Source organism: Sesamum indicum, linkage group LG4 (genome assembly GCF_026168435.1).
Source record: "Sesamum indicum cultivar Baizhima isolate 11 linkage group LG4, ASM2616843v1, whole genome shotgun sequence".
Lineage (NCBI taxonomy): Eukaryota > Viridiplantae > Streptophyta > Magnoliopsida > Lamiales > Pedaliaceae > Sesamum > Sesamum indicum.
Genome location: NC_142660.1, coordinates 1,993,868 through 2,017,143, shown reverse-complemented (window position 1 = coordinate 2,017,143; position 23,276 = coordinate 1,993,868). Strand labels below are relative to the sequence as shown.

General features: G+C 30.0%; 1 protein-coding gene and 1 pseudogene across 1 annotated transcript; one reads left to right on the top strand and one right to left on the bottom strand.

Moving 5' to 3' along the window:
- Nucleotides 1–4,821: 4,821 nt before the first annotated feature.
- LOC105159934 (putative mediator of RNA polymerase II transcription subunit 26b) lies at nt 4,822–9,010 on the bottom strand. The gene is made up of 9 exons (XM_011077161.3): nt 7,666–9,010; nt 7,247–7,315; nt 7,057–7,139; nt 6,541–6,593; nt 6,332–6,447; nt 6,182–6,206; nt 5,700–6,064; nt 5,522–5,612; nt 4,822–5,388 (listed from the first exon to the last, which is right to left on the bottom strand). The coding sequence occupies exons 1-9, from the start codon at nt 8,152–8,154 to the stop codon at nt 5,264–5,266; spliced, it is 1,416 nt and encodes a 471-aa protein (XP_011075463.1). The 5' UTR covers nt 8,155–9,010; the 3' UTR covers nt 4,822–5,263.
- Nucleotides 9,011–19,318: 10,308 nt separating this feature from the next.
- LOC105160059 (olee1-like protein pseudogene) lies at nt 19,319–20,117 on the top strand (annotated as a pseudogene).
- Nucleotides 20,118–23,276: the final 3,159 nt, after the last annotated feature.

Sequence of the window (23,276 nt, the reverse complement as noted above, 5' to 3'; positions counted from 1 at the left end):
ATAATTAATTTGAAATTTAAAAAAAAAATTGGAAAATGAACTTGTAAATTCATTAAATTTGAATCCATGGCCTCCTAATCTTAAGAATTTAGCTTCCTCAGTAAATTAGACCTCTAGTGGAATTAATTAATGGTAGAATTACGCTGGTCTTTCATGAGATTTGGTGTAATTATATGTAAATTTTTTGTGATTTGTTAAATTATATTTAGATCCCTAACTTTTATTTTTATTTAACAGATAAATTTCTTGTTTAGTCAAAATTCATCGAATTTGCTAATATTAGTAAAAAGAAAAAAGAATAAAATGATTTTACAATTTCTTTTTCTAACCAAACTACTCTTATAAAGGTTAAGATATATATACTTCCTCCCGTGTATTAGTGTGGAGATGTATAAAGTACTTTCAAATTTTTTGATAATATCAGTAGAACCGGTGCATTTTGACTAATAAAGGGATCCATTGATTAGATGAAAATAAATATCAGAAGTATATTAGATATAATTTTTCAACTAAAGAGTGTCCACGTATAATTCTATCAAACTTCAGTGGCGGACAGTGAAATCATCCCATTAATTATTGACAACCAACCATGCATGAATTTGTATCATATCAATATCGACCCAGGAAGAAGTTTGGAGAAACAGCTCTGATCCTCCTTGGAATTAAGTTTGATAATGTTATTTCAAACAAACAGACAAATAAATAAAAGAGAAAAGTCATAAAGCACTATAAGAAAAATTATTATTGATTATAATTTTATTGGTTACGGATTAAATTATGATAAATAATTACTATTAATTATGATTAAATAAAAATCAACGCAAAATACTTAGATTATATATCCATCATAAAAATTATATTTGTTGTGTCTATGAGTCATAGCAAATGCTTTTGTCATGACTTTTAACCATGAATTAGTCATACTCGCAAAAACTCCGATCATCAATCGTTGCGTAGCGTAGTGAATGAATATTATTTATTCTTGATCATAACGATTAATCATAATTAAATATTGAACTTCTTCCATAGGTACAAAATATTGCGGGATTTTTTAATAATTTATAAAATTTAATTCACAATCTGATCAAGAACAAAATAACACGAGAAAAATCTGAAAATAATTTATAAGTTTCAATCACAATCAGAAAAGAAGATAGTGACATTCAAGAAATTGTATATGCTATCAATTTTATAGTTGACACGGATGCATCCATTGAATCAACAAACACGCTTTTATTAATAAATTTTGTTTCTAACTACAATCGTCATTTAATTTTTACGTGTCTCTATATATATATATTATTACCTGATCATAATTATCTAAAAATTATTATAATATTATATATAACCTATCGTTTTCAAACCAACATGTGAAATAATGATGATGGAGCACTATATGCTTTTGATGGGACTATATTTTTTAATATTGCTTTCTTCATTTAAATACTAATCATTTTTTTATGAATATCGAGCGTGAAAATATTAAATTATATGAATTATATAATGATGGTAATGTGATTTATATCGTATTGATATAACAAATTTCGTATTAATATTTGATGATTTTTTACTCAATATATATATATATATATATATATATATATATACAAACAAGTGCATGGAGGATACATACGTATCTATATGGATGTGTGTGGATTTATATTTAATATTTTTGGATTCAATTCACATATAAAAAGGGATTCTTTAATATTTTTGATACGTGCACGAAGAACACACACATACCCATATGGATGTGTGTGGATTTATATTTGATGTTTTTCGACTCAATTCATATATAAAAGAAGATTCTTTTAATTTTTTCAGGACGCGCGGGGAGAACACACACATATCCATGTGGATGTGTGTGTGGATTTAATGTAGTAGTGATCTTAGTAGTTGTTTGGTTGGAGAGGATAAGAATGGGAAACTCTTATCTCTTACAAGTTCCATTTGGAGGTTTTGCAAGAAAAGAGAGACAAGTAGTAATCCATTGCCAAACACCACACACTTGCACCAAAGGATTAGAATAGAATATCTCCAAAGCTAGGAATTGAAATTGGCATATATCTTTATTTTGAAATTTTTTGGGCCCCAAAAATTAAAATAAATAAACAAATAAAAATATTATTCCTCCATCAAGTTTTGTATGTAGGAGATGGTCCTATTTGGACTAGGGTAGGAAAATATTGAAGTATTGCCTAGTTTTTACATTATATAATATGGTCTAAAATAAAAATATTTCAAAATATTGGGATTCAATTTTAATAGTGTCAAAACAAATAAGAGTTTTCTTGGGTTCTTGGAGAGTTCTAGCTTGTAATAAATGGCTAGAAAATACCAAAAGATTGGTGGGCCACACTTGTTCTAGTAATCATCACAATAGATTTATGATTTGGTGCAATTCAAATCTTGGGCTTGGGTTTTAAAGTCTCTTTGACACTGGTGAATTTGACATTCCATGACTATAAAATTATAAAAAAAAATTTCAATTTTATTAATGCGTGGGTGCTGTTCTATTTTAATAATAGTTATTTATTAAATATTAATTATTTGATATTGATGTTATAGTTGTTTGTGATTGAGTTTCACGATATGATTATAATCGATTCACTCTTACAATTCAATGCTTGAACCGTTTTTTTCAAGTTTTATTTTACTCTGATCTGAATTAAAACCTCCTAAAGTTTATCTTTCTTGATTAAACATAAAATATAAATGATGATATTTTTGGATATATTGAAGCATATTGGCATCTTGGAGTTTTTAACTTGCATGAATTATGAACATGCAAACTTCCCATGAGAATTAATTAACTTTTAAGCTAAAAATTAATATACTAATATATATATATATATATATATATATTAAAGAGAGTGAAAGCAAAGCACCAAAGTTCTTGATTAGCTTCCACTACTTGTTTCTTTCCTAAAACACCAATTACATCTCCCACCAACTACTGTGTGTGTGTGTGTGTGTGCTTTTCCCATCTATTTTCATTATTATTATTATTATTAAAATAATTGGTACCAACCAAACTCCACCAAACTTTCAAAAGAAAAAAATATATAAAAAAATATAAATATAAATTTTCTATCATTGTCAAACATTTTCTTAAAAGAGATATTGTTCCTTGAAACAACAAAAATGTTGCTTAATTAACTTAAATTGATTCTAAATCATATGATTAGTTAATTTTATTGAATTGCTAAATAATCACACGTTACTCTTTCTACATATGTAGTTCGCAACATGATTGGTATATTAATAACGGGACTTGCGACTTAATCAGTATTATATTGCGCGACGTATTATCCGCTTTGATATCATATAAATTTCGTTAAGAACATAAGACATTTGGACTTACATGTAACACAAATTTTTTTGTTTGTAATTGATATAATAACGTAATGATATTATATAATAAAAAAAACTTGTAAATACCTAAATATTGACACAATTTCAAACTAGGGTTCTTTAGTGGGCCAAGTGCAGTGTGTATTGTGAAGGGCGTTTGACAACATTGAAGACCAAAGTGCTGAAAAAGCGGTGTTTAAAATATGCGCGTAAGGACAAAGTCAAAAGCGGTAGGCCTTTCTTAGAGAGAGAGAGAGGAGCGGGAAAAAAAAATAAATAAAAGAACGTAATATCAACATTATAATATCATAATTCAATATTCAGTACTATTTAATCTAATTCAATATCATATTCTCGGAAAAATTAAAATTCTGAATTTAACATTGGGAAAAATTAAATATTTAATTTAATTTAATTTAATTAATTTATACAATAAATAATAAAAAAAAAGAGGGTGGATTTGCTACCGACCATAAGGACAAGTACTTTTACAAATTAAAAGGTACTGAATTGCATTTTTGGTACTATCATCAATTGTAAAGTATCTTAAATTGTAATATTAATATTGCAATATTCGTTAAATTGTAGTACTAAAAATATAATTGTTTTTAATCTATTTTTATTGCACGATTAAACAGCCACGTGCAATGGATGTAGTCTCGTGGTTAAAAATTTTAGAAACAGTATACAAATTAAGACAATTTTTGAATACCATTTTAAGTTGTTTCAAAAATATGATACTAATTATAAAATATCATAAATTATGATACCATAAATGCAATTCTCGTGGTTAGAAATTTTAAAATCAGTATACAAATTAAGACAATTTTTTAATACCATTTTAAGTTGTTTCAAAAATATGATACTAATTATAAAATATCATAAATATGATACCATAAATGCAATTTTTTCTATAATTATTATACCACAAGTGGGTCTGAATGACAAGTGAACTTAATCCGCTGTGGAAATGAATAGTGAATATCGGACAAAAATGGCTGTAGCCGATTACATTCAAAATAAAACATAAAATAAAGTTGTGGGATTTCATAAATTTTAGTTTGAATGACTTAATAATTTTTATATTTAATTATAATAAGCAATCCCCACCCACCCACCCACCTTACATTGAACAACCACAATCGTGCCATATTCTACCCAAATTGGTAGGTAACTCTGTCACACGTGTTATATCAATTATAAATAAAAAAGTTTAAATAATTAAAAAGATTTATAATTTTTTATTCTCAGTGAGGCTTTTTTTCAGCAAAAAATCATGTGATGACGAATAATACCTTATCAAACGAGATATCAATAACATCGCACACTTAAATAGCTTATAAACTCATAATCTCTTCTTCCTAGCGATACGTATTTTAGAACAGACCCTTAATAACCAAGAGTACCTCATACAACGAGACATAAATCACATGGCATGCTGCATAACATAATGATAGATCAGTGAACTGAACCCAGCAAGGTTTGTTCTCTTTCTATTGCATTCATGTTTAGATGTTTTTCAGTGAAGGTGCAGTTGGTTATGTGCAAACTGCGAACTGTGTCCTCCCCAGTTATGGTAAAAGAAGAGACAACATGTTCAAGGAAAAAAGTCATGACTTGGAGGACACAATTTATGTTCCCTATTTGCTAAACCAATGGTTCAGACCAAACAAACACATTGCTGTGCTTTCCCTAATTGTTCAACTAAGAGGTCTATGCTACATCCCATATATAACTTGACCAACTCGGCAAAAAGAAGCTCCCCGGAGATCAACCGCTTCAATTTCTCCGTTTCCTGAGCAGCTCGAGACTAAATAAACCGGATATTAGCCTTGTCATTCCGCTAGACTGAGTCGGCAAGTCGGAAGGAATTTGAGGATTATTAAGGCTAAATTCAGTAACTACAGATCTATCTTCGTCCATTTGCCCAGTTCCTGTTGTAATTCCCAGGCCTCATGTGCTGATTCCTCTGCACAAGACTCTGCTTTGGAAGATCACGCAACTCGACAACTTGTATCGTTCTCTGCTTCTTGGCTGTTGAGATGTGTACGCACATTTAGTCCGATGAAAAAAACAACCGTGATGGATGAGAAGGATATGTGTTTAGAGTAGTGTATGTGATTTGCGGGGTTCGGATTAGTAGTAAGGTTGGAGTTGCCAAACTAACCGTTCTCGGCTTCCTGATATCGTTCTTGAAGTTTCCTCTTGGCAGCCTCTAATTTCATCCGAACTGAAGCCTCGTTGTTACCATTTGACTTCTGATAGGAAAAAACTTGGAGCAGTAAGATAACAATCAAAAGTAGCAAAAGCATTAATTCATACTTCCAACTCTTCCAAATACCAACCTCCTGTTGAGGCATTGGTTTCTTCTGAATTGTGCCCGTGTCGGATTTTTGCTGGACCTTGATCTCGTTGTTGGGCTTTGGTCTTACAGCTGGCCTTGGTCTGCCGGGGCCAGACTCACTGCTAGGAGGCCTTGGTCTGCCTGGTCCAGATTCACCACCAGGAGGCCGATTGGGCTTAGACGGAGGGGCTTGTTTCCTCAATATAGGTTCCACATTTCTCATCTGTTCAGCCCTTTTTTCCTTCGGGAGAAGAGGGCGTGAATCATCGGGACTCTCAACTTTCCAGTTGCGGTTATTGATTTTCTCAAGATTCAGCTTTCGGCCACTTTCTCGGTTCTTGTTGAATTCCCCACTGTTTCGAGGATCTGAAATAACATCCCCAATAAGAATCATGTATCTCTTCTAGTGGGAAATTCGACTAGAGAACCGAATAGCAAAAGCCAAAGAAAATAATGAAACATAAGGACAGGGAAGAAACTCACTTCCGTCATCCATGCCATCAAAGAACTTTGTGAATCACAATTGAGGAACACAAGACAAGCAAACCAAAGTCAGTATACAAGCAAAGAATCCCAATTTTGCCCACTTTCTAACTGAAAAAGAAATTGAAAAAAAGGGAGAACATATGGCACCTGTGAGAGCTCCATTGAAGCAGGAGTGGCGAAGAAAGCGCCTTCATCCAGAGGAGGGGATGGTAGTCCTTCCTCTTCTTCAACAACAGAAGTTTTGACGGATTCTGTTGCAATTTCTGCACATTTAAAATGTGAGTAGTTCGTTAGATCCTCAATAGTGATAGAAGCAGCAAATTCTAGACCATGTACTAGACTTCAAGTTAAACTACCTGCAATGGCAGCTGTAGCATTAACCCATGAATCAACCATGACTTTCCAATCCCTGCATTTTGGACCAACAAGTTCAAACTGTAAGCACGACACTTTCTGCTTTAAAGTACGTGACAAATAATCAATGCCGTTTAACAGCCATTTGCGAATGGACAAGTAAACAAAGAATTTTCAAACATAGAGAGATAATAAAATGGAAATAAAACATTCCTTGATTAATGACCTTTTACTTGAACCATAAGCATGAAACCAATTTTTAGTCACAGAAGATTTTAACGGTATACGAATATTTAGAAGATTTTGATCAAGCGCTCGTCTTCAAATATCTAGCATTACCTAAAAGGAACAACCAGACCACGTAATTTTGGTTGAACTATGCAACGTGTTTGGCACTTAAAAGTAACAAGGTGACAGTTGCACATCGACATATGTATCAGCAATCTCAAGCAAGTAATCAATTCACATTAAAGCTTCTAACGACAATAACTACAGAGCCACGAGATAAGAGTACGTACTCAATTAATGTCCTAACAAGATTCCGAATTTCCTTCGAACTATGCTTCCTCAGAGAATTAACAGATTTTCCAATCTCTGTAGCCTGAAACAGAAACAAACGTGTTAAGAACGGTTATCATGAATGCTGAACAAGGCTAAAGCAGGGAACTGCTAAAATTGATCTACAAACAGCAAGGATTCATGTTGAACCTTGAGAGTCTCCACGGACAAAGGCATCAGCTGGAGCCTCCTCAGTGAATCAAACAACAATGTATCAGACTGCCAAACAACAAACAGTAAACAATCAGAACCAGAAACTGGACATAAACCATAGCGAACATAGCAATCAGCTAAAGTAATACAAACATACAATCACAAGAAAGCAACAACAATCCCCAACCCGGAATCATTTACACAAACTCAGCAGTAGCAAACATTCCAGAGCATCAAGAATGCCTCATCAAAGAACTAGACCAATCCAAAACAGGTAAAGAATCTCAAAAGAATTGACATAACACTGAATAAATAAGGATATAAAAGACCCTCATCAGAAAGAGATGAAAAAGAAAAACTCAGCCCAAATCATTTCAGCTTAAATCCAATTAATCCCTAATGCGCAGAACACAAACCTCTTCTTCATTGTTGTCAAGAATTTCCTTGATCCTCAAAACCTCTCCAAAAAACTGAGACTCCTCCTCAATCTCATCAGTCAATGCATCAACATCCCCATAACTGTAATTGCTAATCTGATTCACATTCATCTCCATCACCTCTCTATGATCATCGTCATCATCATCATCATCTCTGCTGCTGCTATTCACCTTGCTCTCCTTTGTGTCTTTACTCCCTCCGGCCTCAATCCCACTTTTGTACTTATCTTCACTTTTCTCTACACCATCACCAGTTGGCACAGCCAATTCAATTCTCTCACAGCCAAAACACTTGGTCACTTTGCAAGCGAACAGCCGCTCAGCTATTTGATCCCTCTTCAGTTTGAAGACATAGGGACAATCAGACGCAGCAACCATTATTGCATGCTCAATTATATCAAAAATGTCGGAATTTGCACTCCGGAAATACTCCCTCCATTTATCAAGACTCATGGAAGCGTTAGCCATGTTGAAAAACTCAAAACTCAATTCACAAGGCCTTCTTTCAAATAGGAACTTCAATCAGTGCCCAGATCAAGAAATCGATTCTTAATTCACAGATACGTAATCAAAAACTTGATCTTGATGATAACCCCGAAAATCAAAGCTGACTGCGGAAAACCTTATTGAGTAAAACTCCGGTTTCTTCTCTTTTTCTATCAGTTTCAGACCCAACAATTCTGATGGGCTGATAGAAAAAAAAGATAACAAAGAATGAAGTCTTCAGATGAGCAGATAAGAATTGAACTGAACAGGGATTGAGTCCAACCAGATTTTCCAAACAATAAACAATTTTTTTTTTATTTTTTTCCCAAATCTATCTGCAAGCTATTCCAAGAAATCCTTCAGACAGACAGAGAAAAAAAGCAATAATTTAAACTGGGTTTTATTCATAAAGTGAGATGATAAAAGAATCGGATGTATTCCATAGAAAATCAAAGGAGAATTTTACAGAAAGGTTTATGCGCCAATTGACGGAAACTCAGAGAAGAATATATGTCAAACAGTAATGAGAGATATTCTCTCTCTCTCTCTCTCTCTCTCTCTCTCTTTCTGGTTTGTCTCTCTCTCTCTCTCTATATGATACCAAACAAGATTTTGCCAAGGAAGAAGAGAGAAAAAAAATATTTTCAGTTTCTCTTTTTCTTTCTTTTTAAAATTTTCAGGGCATTTGCTTAACGATTTTTTTGTGGGGATTAAAGATCGAAACGCAGAGAAATGGGCAGGTGATCGGCACAAAGAAAACGGGTTCAGAGAAGGTTCAACTCTTTGTCTGTTTGCTTACAAGAGCCGTTCTTGTATCCATATCCCCTCCTCGCCCCGGTTTTCAATATTTACCCACAGAGAGTGACAGAAGAGAAGAGAGAGAGAGAGTCAGACCAGTGTTTTGTCCTTCATGCCTTTTGCTATTACTATTTTGATTCCCAATTTTTTTTCAACCTCTTTTTACTCTACAATTTTAGATTTTCACCCATTTTTAGAACCAAAACCTAGCAAATAAAATCTTGATTCTGGTTTAATATCTCTTTCATTTTTTTTCTTCTTTTTCTCTCTTTTTGTGTTCTCGTTCAATAATATACGCAGTTTTATCTATAATCAACAACACCTGTTATTTAACATATTCAGAAGTGTATACTGAATGCGTGACTAAACTGTCGATATATAATTTTGGTTCACTGCATAAATTGTTAATACATAGATAAGGTTATTGAAAATTTCAGTAATTTGTGTAAAAATATGTAGGTTTTTATCTTTGTCATATATGATCGTGTTCATTTTCAGTTTATCGTTACGCTCATTCGTAAACCAGCAGTAGAAGTATACGGACTGCTTAAATGAATTTGAGACGAAACGGTGAAATCGCAAAACATGAGATTGGTTTTCATGATTTTAGGGTTTAGAGTGAGGTTTAATTACATTTTCATTTTTTTCTCAATTCTATTTCTTGATATTTTTATTGAAGTGGAGTTGTTATTATTGTTATTTTATAGTTTTGGTTTGAGGAAAAGATATTAAAAAAAAATTAAAATATTGTGAGGATTGGGTTTGTTGAGAAGGGGGGGGTTGGGGGTGGGGGGTAGGTGCAAGAGAAGAGTTTTTGGGCATATGCTATTGAGACTCGAAAATCACGTGTTATCCGCCCCTGTACGCGTGGGGTGTGTTAAGGCGACGCGTCTGTTACGTACAGACGAGTTTTTGGTTACGGGTCAGGCGGGGAAATATATAACATGAGTTTCGAAATACTCGGCGACCCGATTCTGTGACTCGGTGCGGCTGCGCTAATCTCACGCCACAGTGAAATCGACCCATCATGTCCGTGGTGTGTCCACTCTAGTGGGACTCACTTCCGTCCGACCCCACCTTCGATTATAATTTAATTGATTATTTTAAATTATATTAATGTATCCAACGAGTATATGTATTTTTTAATTTATTAATATATTGATATAAGCATATATTTATCATTAAGAAAATATATTCAAACAAAAAATTACCGAAATCGACACATAATTGGACATGCAAATATCACACGAAGTGATTACTAAAATGGGCACATTTAATAATATCAGTTTCAATGTTTTTGTGTATGATTTTAAAAAATTTGATTGAGGATTTGGGGCACGAAGAATAGATGGAAGGTATAAATTTTCAATTACTAACATGAATCAAATATTAATATTGGAGTGTAATTATGTAATCTTGACAATGAATTGTATACCATGAATTTAACTTTGAATAATTAATTCCATTAATACATTCAAGATTTTCACTATTAGTTTCGTCACCCGAATTCTTTTTTTTTTAATTAATAGTTTATTTTATATTTCAATTTATGTATACATTTTTATGCATAAAAATTCATATTACTTATATATAAAAAAAGAATATTTTATACATATAATGTATATAAATAAAAAAAATATATAATAAAAATTCATACTGATTTTTCATTCGCCGCTGCAAATTTTTTTAATCAAACGGTTCAATTATATAATGAATTCCGATCATCAACAATTACTACGCGTCAATTACCAATAACTACTGTTAAAGTGAACTAATAAAAGGGATTCAAATCCATGATTTCTTGGTTATGGAACCTCTGTCTCTGTCTCGTTGACTAAATTAGGTTTTATTGGTAATTTTTCATTTGAAACTGGGAATAAAATGACAAAAAAATATATTTTAGTGGCTTCTGATTCTGGCAATCGGGAAAATTACAATGGGTTCTACTGAAATTTGTCTTAATTGCAAATACCTCTTTATTATTTGCAAAATTACAAATACTCCATTAAAATTAACAGTCGTCGAACAAATACCCCCTTGTGACAGTCTACTATAGGGGGTATTTATTTGATGACCGTTAATTTTAGAGGATATTTGTTTAATGGCCATTAAATTTAAGGAATATTTGTAACTTTGTAAATAATAATAAAATATTTATAATTATGATAAATTTAATGAAAATTATTTGTAATTTATGAATGGAAATATAATAATGACAATAATGAGATAAGAATGAAGATATGGAAGACAAAGGTAGTTGTAGTAAATAAAATTCCTGCTGTATTTCTCTTCCAATGTAATTAAATACCAATAGTGAAAATGTTAATTTGCAATAAAGATTTTGTTGAAATAAATGCAACCAAATGTCAGTTAGCTTTGAAAGCCATTATACGTAGGTCAGTTACATGAATAGAGGAAGATGCCATGGCCTAATAATTGTTGCATAAGGATGGTATCACTTCTAAATAGATGATTGTTGGTTCGATTTTTATTTTATTTTATTTTTTTGTCGATATGAAAATTATATTGGTGAAATATACTGAATTATGATAGTAATTGGACTCGAAATTGTTCAAATCTTGTCTATAGAAAAGGAAAGGAAGATGGTATGGTAAATTGGATGTCAATTAAAATTAGAGATAATAACAGTCCCCTCTCATGAAATTTGATGTAATTGCACGTAGATGTTATGTGGTTTGAATTACATCTAGTATCTTTGAAACTTGCTTTCGTCTAACAAATTGATCCCTCCTTTAGTTAAAATTTACTAAAATTTATTTATATTAAAAAAAAACTGAATGAAATTTAACATTTACCTTATTGCAGGTCCCTCCATACTTATTTGACTTATTACTAATTTATTATAGGTCAAAATATTATTAAAGATTATGCGCGCAGGTGTTACGTGCTCTGTATCTAGTATATATATATATAATTTATTAGAGAAAGGCCATTTTGCCCCTAGAAGGGCACAAAATTATAAGGATCCGTGTATTTTCGATTGATCTGACCCGGACTGGCGACCCGACCCTGACAACTTGGACACGCAGAGGACACTCATTGGACAAACCAGACCCCCGGTCTTACGCTACAAATATTCCGCAGTCAGTGCATTTAGGGTATGTCATTTTCATCACTCTACTTTTGGTCGCTTCGGCCCTTCAGCTTGCAAACAAGCTGCTTTTATCACCTCACAACCAAACAATGAGTTAAGCATCAGAAGGTTTTAGCTGGGGCCACCCCAGCAAGCCTAACGATTTGCTTATTTTCTCAGCACCCAATCACTGGTCTGGAAGAGGTAGTGACCTCGAACCGCTTGGAGGACCAGCTCACCATACCAAAGAGGTCGCGAGGATTTGACCCGGATCATATCTTATTTGATATGTCTAAAAATTAAAATCATCTATATATTTAAAAAAATATATTTTATACAATAATTTTCGATAATTATTTTCCACCTACCTCATTGGTCATATATTTATTTATGTATTTTTGTGTAATAACATTTCTAACATAAAATACAATAAGATAAATTACGAGCACCTTTGAGATTTCACATAATTATACATATGCCATTATTATTTAAAAATTATCAACACCCATCGGTTTTAACGACCGTCCAATATCATACCCCATCCATTAATTTTCGTTAGGCTTCTTTCATTTTTGTGGTGAATTGATCTAAATGGCCTCGTGAATTGTAAATTATAATTCTATCATTTTTCTTTTCAAATTTTTAGATTGTCTTTATGGAAAAAGTTGAGAATATTTTTACAATTTTTCAAAATTTCCATTCAAGTTGTCCAATTTTTTTTTTTTAAAAAAAATAGCAAAGTTCACAATTTCATACGTTCATAAAAAATTGATATAGTTTCATCAAATATCAAGATAGTATTAATAAATTTTCAAATAATGAGAATTTAATTGTAATTATTAAATTTCAAAAGAATTTATTGTAATTTATCGAAAATAATATTTTTTGTATTAGATATATTTATTTTAAATTCGGAGGGTATTTTAGGAATTTCGAAACTCATCCTTTATATTTTAAAATACTATCTTGAAAGTCGACCATTTTCACGTGATGGTGAGCAATAATAATTAGCGCATAAACTCTTCAACTCTATAATTCTTATTATTAATGTGCACCTAAGAAGATGCTTCAACTTATTATTATTTTCTTACAAGACTCTAATAATTATCATATCATTCAACCTATTCAAACTCAAATATTAATTTTAAATTTAAAAAAATAATAAAATAAAATATTATTATTAAAAACAAATTATATATTCAGAATTCGTATATTAAATTTTTTTATAGGACATAACTAAAACTTTTGTTGTTTGCATCACGTGACAACTTGTACATAAGAGATTTTTGGTGCATATGCATCTTCACGTAATAAAATTTTAACTTAAATCGGATCTAATTATATTATTAATGTACAACTAAAAAAAATAATCAATTACATATATATATATATATATATATACTATGCTTTGCTATTAATAATTCGTTGGTCCAATGATAAATAAGTCGAAATATATTAAGGCGAATTCTTGTTAATGAGGAGGGTTCGGAGAATCAGTATCAGTATTCCAAAACAAATAACTCCTCGATAATATTTTAGATAGGAAGATAATTTACTTTATTTTTCTAAATTATAGGGGATAATGGACTAATTTTTTTTATATGATTTTTTTTTGGCTCAATTAACATATTTGAGGTAAATTGTATTTTACCCCTAATTTAATAATCTTTTGCTGATATAATGTTGAGGATTTTATAAATATTTTTTCTAATCATATGTTTTCCCATTTCATAAATCTATAATAAATGTTGGACATCAAGAATCTTAAATCCCATTTTGCTATATATATATGCAATAATGTAATAATTTACAGATAGGTGGAAACTTATATGTTAAAATAAAACAATTATGGGATAATAATACGGACATTTTTTAAAGTTTGATGTAATAATACATAAATTATCTGCAATCTGCAATCTTAAAGTACTCCTGATTTTTGTTTTTACCTTAACAAATAAATCTTTCGATAGTAAAAAAATTACTGAATTTGCTGATATTAGCAAAAAATTGAATAATTGTTCCTAATTGATGTATATTTGATTTGTTCTAGGTAAATCAACCTAAAAATTATTACAGAAAACCGACACGTGTGAAGTGGAAGAATATATAGGTTGAATTGTTGATGGTACGTGTCTGGAGTTGATATATGTTGTGGTAGGAAAATGGGAGGGTAATGGGATGACTCATCCAATCCTCATCCTATCTCTTCCCTCATCCTAAAGTCTCCTCCAAATTTTATTTTATTTATTTATTTATTTATTAAAAAAAAGTTATTAACACGTGTATTCCATTTTCCAATAAAATTCTTAATACTTCCACCACTTTTCTTTTTCTTTTTCAATTTCTTTTTTCACACTTCTCAAATGTGTTTGTATTTGAGAATCAGAAGTATTTGGATGATTTATGAATTTCAACATCTGGGATGTGGAGTTTAGGCTTATTTTATTGAAAAATATTGTTATTTAAATCAAATTCGATTGAATCAAATTAATCATACGTAATTTGGATCAGAAATGTGATGAGCTCTTTGCGGTCGCTAGATTCGAGTTCGATGAAGGTTACTCGAAAATATATGGTCCCTGAGAAAAGAGAAGCTGGTTAAGCTAGTTAGAATATCTCCAATTAAGATCCTTCGATACTTAAGTCAATTTAACGTTCAATAGACAAAAACACACTCATAACGTTGTTAGTATTTCTACCTTTTTTTTTTTGCATAATTGATGTTTTTCCCTCTAGAGTAAAATTATCTATTCTATAATTTTAAGAAAAATTACAACGGCCTCCCCTGAGGTTCAGTATAATTACGAATACTCTTTCATTATTTGAAAAATTATCAATACCCCCCTAATTTTAACAGTCGTCCAACAATTCGCTCAATCCGTTAGATTTTCATTTATTTTTTATGGTGAACTGACAAAAATGCCCTTGTGAATTAAAAAGTACAGTTTTATTTATTTTTTTAAAATATTACGATTTTTTTATGATCTAATTGGATAATTCTTTTAGAATTTTAAAATTTTTTCCATCCACCCCATTTGATTTTTTTTAAACAAATAAAAAGATACTGTAAGGGCAAAGTTGACAATTTTTATACTTTCATCCAAAGATTATATAATGCTATCAAACATTAGGGGGGCATTAGCAATTTTTTAAATAAAGAGGGGGTATTTGTAATTATGTCAAACCTCGAAAGAGGTTGTTGTAATTTACCACAATTTAAGTTAGAATAGTTTAATGGCATCTTCTATGACTATTACAGTATAAAGAACTTTTGTACCAAATACTCTAAAATCTTATAAGTTCTAACAACTTATTTATCCAAATATTTTGAGAGCTCAATTTTCAAAATTCAACATCTTAATTTAATTCCTTGAAAAATTCTGTATAAAATGTAGGAGCTTATAAAATATTACATAAGCTTAATTTGCCAAACAGCCTCTACAACTACGATGTTTTTAGAATTTATAAGATGTCAAATCTTATTCCAAAACTAAAATCTTGAAATATGTAGATTAAAAAAAATAACGGGACTTATAATATATCAGTAACAACAAATTCATAATTAATTTGAAATAGTTTGTTAAAATTTTAAAAATACGAACTCTGCACTTTTTAAAAAGAGCTTATAAACTCCTAATATTTTTTTTGAAGTTATAAACTCTTTTTTTTTTTTTTGCAAAACTTACTTTAAATATTTTATAATATGTTATAAAATTTAACTAAAAAAATATGTGAATGTCTTTAACCAAAGAATAAATATGATGTGGCAAGGGGTGTTTTTGGTATACAAAATAATAATTTTCTCAATATCCTCAAACCATATCATTCATAAAAGAATTACGCTATCTTTTTTAAAGCGAAACTGATGTAATATTATTTTTTAAAATAGATCATTTATAATTATCAATATTAAATATTTATATTTAACAACAATTGAAAAAGAAGAATGCTATTAGTATCAATTGTGATCCATGTATTTTTGAGACGGATCGGGTCACACATCATCTAAGATCATAGCATGCAGACCCGTACAAGTACGCATAGTTGTCTTATAAATACCCTATAGGTATTTTGGGCCAAGATACGTCATTTCGATTGAAAAATCTTATATTTCTTCCATTTGATCTCGAACCCTACTAATTAACTTAAGTATCGAAAAATTTTAATTGAAAACTTCTCGACAAACCTAACAGTTTCATTTTCTCAAATCCCAAATACCTCTAAATCGGCCAACCTACCAAGATTTTTATTACAACCTATCTATCATATGCTTGTTATTTATTTATTTATTAAGGACAATTATGAAATCCATGTTTGGATATATATATATATATATATACGTGTAAATACATTACAAGATTCAATCAGAAGTTAGGCAAAAAGTTAAACCAAACACGTAATTTATTATATATATATATATATATATATATTGTACATGAAATGAAATATTCAAGCATTTACCAAAAGACACACAACCATTTTCCAGCACCGTAAGTCAACTGCACCATATCTTTGTTGTTATTTTTAAAGAAATTGTAGCACTCAAATTCTTCTTTTTTTAAAAAAAAAATCAAGAAATATTTGATTTAATCTTCTTCATCCAAAAAAGAGTAATAAATATCGCGGTTGAGTTCAAATACCGTAAAAATTCAATTACTATATATTAATAATGAATAACTAATATTAATTCTTAATTGAAATATTTACTTATATCGTCTGTTTTTGTTGACAAGCGACTTGTCCGATCCCTAAAAGGGTGTTTGAATGGGCTTATAAGCTTTCTTAAATATCTAATAAAAAAATTGAAAAGTATTTGATAAAGTCTTGAAAAATGAGCTTATAAACTCCAAAACTAAAATCGTAGGAGTTTATAAACCCCTTTTTAAGACAAAAAATAATATTTTAAAAATATTTTACAAAAAATATAAATTTATAAGATATTTAAAATAAATTTAACCCAAACTCTCTAAAATGAAGTAAAATGTAATTTATGGTGAGTTTGGTCAAAAGTCTATGGTCAAGACAGCCACATGCCTTTGGGAACAAGTCTATGTTGCTAAAACAATTCTAAAAAATAAATAAATAAACATCTTCAAATTCATTGAATCAAGGTGAGTGGTGGCAAAAAGTCAAGGACAAGCCACTCAAATTTAAAAAAGAAATTAATAATAATAATAATAAAAGAATGTGGATAGTTAATATATTTTGAATGAAGCCCTTTTCAAGATAATAGTGTTCACATTATTCAAAATAATAATATAATTATTTAGTTCAACTTTAATACTTAGTCAAGCCCTAATGTGGTGGTTTTTTTTATTAGTAAATTACATTAATTATTCATTAATCAATTGCAAAAAGTTTAGATTACTATAGCAAGTAATTACATTCAACTAGTATATGGGAGAATTAACCTTTTGGTCCCTAAATAATACCACTTACTCGATTTCAGTCCCTAAATAATCAGCATTTCCATTTTTGGTCCCTAAACATGCATGTTTTAATTTTTATTATTTTGGTTATTTCTGTCGAATGACCGCTAAATCAGATGAAAAGTATCTTGTCGCCCGGACATGAGGCTAAGGAATAAAGCACATAAGAAAATCATTGATGTTCGATTTAATAGTCAATTAATGAGAACAACTATGTATCATCAGTTTAGGGACTAGAAGTATAAATGGTGATTCTTTAGGGACTGAAATAAAATACATAGAATAATTTAGGGACCAAAAATAGAATTCTCCCCCAACTAGTTTTGTACTACTTTTTTGAGAAAAAGAATGGATTGTCTTTGAATTGAAGTCTTCAAATTCTGAAATTTGTTTGAATTCTAATGGTGGATCAAAGTAGTGCTTTGACACTCGTCTTTTGAATGCTAGACTACGACCATAGTTCAGGTACTATAAAAATATATATAAAAGAATATTTTTTATTAAGAAATTTTGATATTAATTAATAGGGTAAATTACAATGACCTCTCTTGAGATTTGACATAATTACAAATATTTTCTCATTGTTTAAAAAATTACAAATACCCCCTGATATTTGATGAAATTGTATAATTCTTGAATAGATGTATGGAATTATCAACTTTGCCCTTACTGTATTTTTTTGCTTTTCTTAAAAAAATATAAAATTATAAAAAATTTGGACGAGGTAGATGAAAAAATTCAAAAAATTACCAAAAAAATATCCACTTAGTACATAAAAAAATTATAAAATTCTAAAAGATAAATAAAATTATAATTCTTAACCCACAAGGACAAAAAATGGATGAAAACCTAACGAATTAGACTAATTGTTATACGGTCATTAAAATAAGGAGGGTATTTGGTAATTTTTCAAACAACAAGTGAATATTCATAATTACATCAAATCTTTGGAGGAATTTGCTGGAATTTAGCCTAATTGATATTTATACTATGTTTGAAGTTCTTTGTATATATTTTTCTTAAAATAAATTAAAACACGTTCAACTATGTGGTTTTTTTTTTTTTTTTAAAGAATATGGGTAAATATTAGAATGTCTTTTGGACAACGTAAAATTGGAAACAATTAAACAAATCCCATGTTTTCTTTATGCATTTATCTCATGTATTGGTTTAAGTAATCCTACTTTATTCAAATTATGTTTAAAATAATTATTAATCTTTGATAATAAATTCATAACATTTTATTTTTCTGAAATTGAGTTGTTTCCTAATTAAAAAAAAATATCATTCTTTCTAAAAATAATACACAGATCTCAAACATCAAATGAAATGTTTTGACAATGTAATGTCACCGTAGGAAAATTTACTATTTTCTACATTTTAGCGGCGAACGATTTAAATTTGTGGTATTATTAACTACAGTTAAATAAAATCGATATAGAAACGTATTATCCATCATGGCAAAAATATTTGTCATGGCTTTTCCCTATGACAAGTATTTTAGTCACACTCGCAAAACTACAAACATTGCATGGTCGAGGTCAATGACTATTTACTATTGTTATTTATTTTTAATTGTGAAAATTAATTACGATGAAATATTATATATCTTGCAGTGTATATATTATCATTACAAACGAAATTAAATTTTAAAAAAAGTTATAATATATAAGAAAAAGAATGTGATTTTCCCTAATTATCCCTTAAATTATCCTTCCCACTTTGGGATAGATTTTAGGTACATGATTATTTAACACATATTCTAACAAATCAAGAAGCCAACCCCAAATCATCTACATGAGCGGACTGGCGAGAGAATCCTTCTGCTCCTGCACAAAAGTCGGATGAAATGAGCTCTCAACCTCACAAAAATAGCAATCAATCACCAAGAACGACTGTATAAATACACCCCTCCTCACCTTTCCATAATCACCAAATCGAATCCTCTTTTGTGTACTTTCTCATTCCAATTAAGAATTCAAGTAAGAGAAGAGAGAAAAAAGCACAAGAGAGGTCAATTACAGCAATGGCAAAGCTCACACAAGTTGCAATCATCTTAGCTGCAGCACTCTGCTTCCTCGACGTTGCCGCCTCCCTCGCCCCTAAATTCGTCGTCGATGGAAAGGTCTACTGTGAAGTCTGTCGTGCCAATTTCACCAACAGATACAGCAAGCCTATGGCAGGAGCAAAAGTGAAGTTGGAATGCAAAAACGAGGTGACCGAGAAAGTGACATACACCTTGGAGGGTGAGACCAACGACAAAGGAGTGTACACGTTGACGGCAGAAGGTGATCATGGAAGCGAGGACTTGTGTGCAGTGACATTGGTGAAGAGCAGCATGGCAGACTGCGCTGAGATTCCAGATGAGAAGCCTGCAGCTGAAGTCACCCTCACCCTGAACAATGGCTTCCATGATGAGTTCCGCCACGCCAACCCTCTCGCCTTCACCAGGAAGGAAGCCCTGCCCGAGTGCGCTGAGCTCTTCAAGGAGCTTGAAGAGGCTAAAAAAGACGAATAGATCTTGTTTTGATGCAATTATGTACGAGCTAATAATTCTTTTACATTGTCAATTGCATGTATAATTAGACATAATCTATTATACGTGAAAAGTGTACGTTGTTTCACATTTGCCCACAAACATGTGGACCATCTTGATTACTTCCTTGCCCTCCAACGTAAAGAAAAGTGGAAGAGACAGTGAAGTTCTTACACCAAATCACACTTGACTGAATCAAATCAATTATAAAGTAAGCTTGTACGATATACTTGTCATGTGATTGACAAGTATAATTAGTTTAGATCCAGTCAGATTTGGTCTAATATTTCCTTTTGCTTTCTCTTTTTGGTGTACAAATCAAACGCATCAAAATAATTTCTAAAAGAGTCTTGGCCTACATTTATACAAGGTATAATTACAAGGCTGCCCCTTATTCAATGGTCATTTCATGTATGTAACCTGTATAATCACTACAAGAAAAATCATCAATAGCCACGAAAAAATTTAATGTTAAAATCAGCTTCGAGCTAATTAGCAAGTAAAACTTTCATTGTTGATCTACATTATGTAATATATCTTTTAAACAATTCGTTACTAAATTCGTTGCAAGTTCATTTCCCTTGCTAAATTCATTGGCAAGTAAATTTCTTGAATTAGATAATATAGATTAGCAACGAGAGTTTTACTTACTATTACTTCGACGCTAATTTTTTTTCGTTGCTATTGAATAATTTTCTTGTAGTGAATGTATACTTTTTAGTTTTTACTAATAGGCGTTGTAAAGTCGTGGTTGTTTGTATTTACTCAATTTTCTTCTTTTGGCTATATATAGTATGTAGAAAAAAATCATATACTTTATAGTGTGTTAATATTTATTAAATACTGTTAAAATTTAATTTTACTAGACATATCATTAACTCCTAAAATTAAAAAACTGACTTAGACTTTTTGAAGGGAAAAAGAAAATTTTCATCTTATAACTTTGGTCTGAATTCATCTTGGTCCTTTATCTTTGGCAGTATTATATTTAGTCCTTTATCTATCAATTTTCATAAATTTGGTTCTTTAGTCTAACTTATAACTCTTTTGCCCCTTTGATGATAAAGGTTCATAGTCCATCCTAATGCTCTAAGTGTAATATAAATAAATATTTTTTCAATAGACCAAAACTCTTATATCATTTTAGGCGAACTTTATCTATAAGATACAAAATGAATGGATATATATGAACCAAAATTGCTTTTGAGAACATGTGTAGGGTAAATTGTCCGAGATTGAGTCAAAATATAGAATTAAGCAATTTTAGTTACCGGACTAAAATCAAAATAGATAAATTTAAAGGACTAAAATTAATAGCAGGCAAACTTAAAGGACTAAACAAATAATTTTTTTAATTATATTTTCAATTTAGATAAGTTCTATAAAATTTGTTCATAATTTTGATTTTTTATCACTTTTGAAAATAAAAAAAATTATTATTTTAAGTTAAGCTATATGTTATTATTATATTTATAAGAATTCAAAGTTTTTATTTTGCATACAAAATAATTAAGTCATATCCACCATATAAGAATATAAAAAAATAAAATAGTTTCCTTTATATATGTATAAAAAAAAAAAGACTGATCTGATAATTTTACAAATTTAAGGAACTAAAGTGATAAAATTTATTTAAATTGACCATTTTACTCTTCGAAAAATCAATCTCTAACCATATTATTGAAAAATGACCAGAAGGATCAAAATGAGGCAAAAATTAAAATTTATAGATACAAAAATAAAAAACTGAACTTGAAGAAATAAAATAATTTTAAACAAAAAAATTAAGAGATCAAATATAACATTTACCCTTATTTTAATATAGAAAATCCAAACAAACATATGATTGGAATATAAGGACATCACACATATCAAACACTTCAACCAAACAATAATATATATATATATATATATATATATTATATCAGGGAAAAGTATTATTCTAGTTATCTAAGTATGTCTAATTTTAATTTTAATCCGATAATTATGTCCATTTTTGTTTAGATCCAGTAACTTACGAAATTGCTTACTTTTAGTCATTTGGCAGATTTTCGAATAATTTTACCCCTATGAGTGCATATGGACTAAAACTGCCTTTCAAAAGTTGCATAGGGGTAAAACTATCCGAAAATCTGCCAGATGACTAAAAGTAAGCAATTTCGTAAGTTACTGAATCTAAACAAAAATAGACATAATTATCAAACTAAAATTAAAATTAGACATACTTAATAGACTAAAATAATACTTTTCCCTATTATAACATGATTCCAAAATATTGAACCATATATCAAAGCAAACAAATACTGACAGAATATATAAATTGATATCTATTGAGAAATTGTTTCAAGTTCAATGCCGCACCTTAAAGTTTTGGGTTAATTACGCTTCCACATCCTCTTTAAAAATGTAAAATTATATTTTTTTTTCTCAAAAAAAATTTAAAATTATATTTATACCTTCTTAAAAAATTTACTATTTATACCTATCCTCATTTGATACGGATTTGATGACAAATACTAACCTTAGCTAAAAAATTTACATAAATTTACAATTTTACCTTTCATTTAACATTCCCATATAATAATTTTATACTTATAAGAGAAAAAATACAATGATGTTAAATCCCACTACATATATACACATATATATTATATTTATTACTTTATAAGCACAAAATTATGTATGAAAATATTAAATGAGGGGCAAAATCAAAGGCTTAAATATATTTTTGGTCTTGTAATTCCGCATTTTGGTATTTTTATTTTCATCTATATAGGATTGCAAAATATTCTTGTAATTAAGTTTTTAACATTTCGGATATTGGTCCTTCTGACACCGAATTTTGTAAAAGTTGTCAGAGTAAATCATATGCCCTTCTCGATTTTGGCATTTTTATGCTTTATCTTTCTAGGGGGCAAAAAAGTTTTGTAACTTTTTTTAATATTCTGTAATTATGGTCCTTTCAGTGCCGAATTTTGTAAAAGTTGTTAAAATAAATCATGCACGTTATTTTTTTTTTAATAAAAAATCGTCAATGTTGCCAAAAGTGAACCAATCAAAACAAAAGCGCCAATTTAAATGATTCACATGAGGTGCACATGATTTATTTCGGCTTTTTGCGAAATCCGGCACCGAAAGGACCAAAAATTGCTAATTTTTAAAAAATATAGAATTATTTTGTAATCCTAAAAAATAAAGGATAAAAATACCAAAGTACCAAAATTATATAACCACAAAATAAAAAACT

Coding starts and splice junctions, on each gene's coding strand:
- LOC105159934 (XM_011077161.3), bottom strand. CDS start 8,154: ATGGCTAACGCTTCCATGAGTCTTGATAAATGGAGGGAGTATTTCCGG. Junction 7,140..7,246: donor TGTCCGTGGAGACTCTCAAG/GTTCAACATGAA, acceptor TTTCTGTTTCAG/GCTACAGAGATTGGAAAATC. Junction 5,389..5,521: donor ATATCAGGAAGCCGAGAACG/GTTAGTTTGGCA, acceptor ACATCTCAACAG/CCAAGAAGCAGAGAACGATA.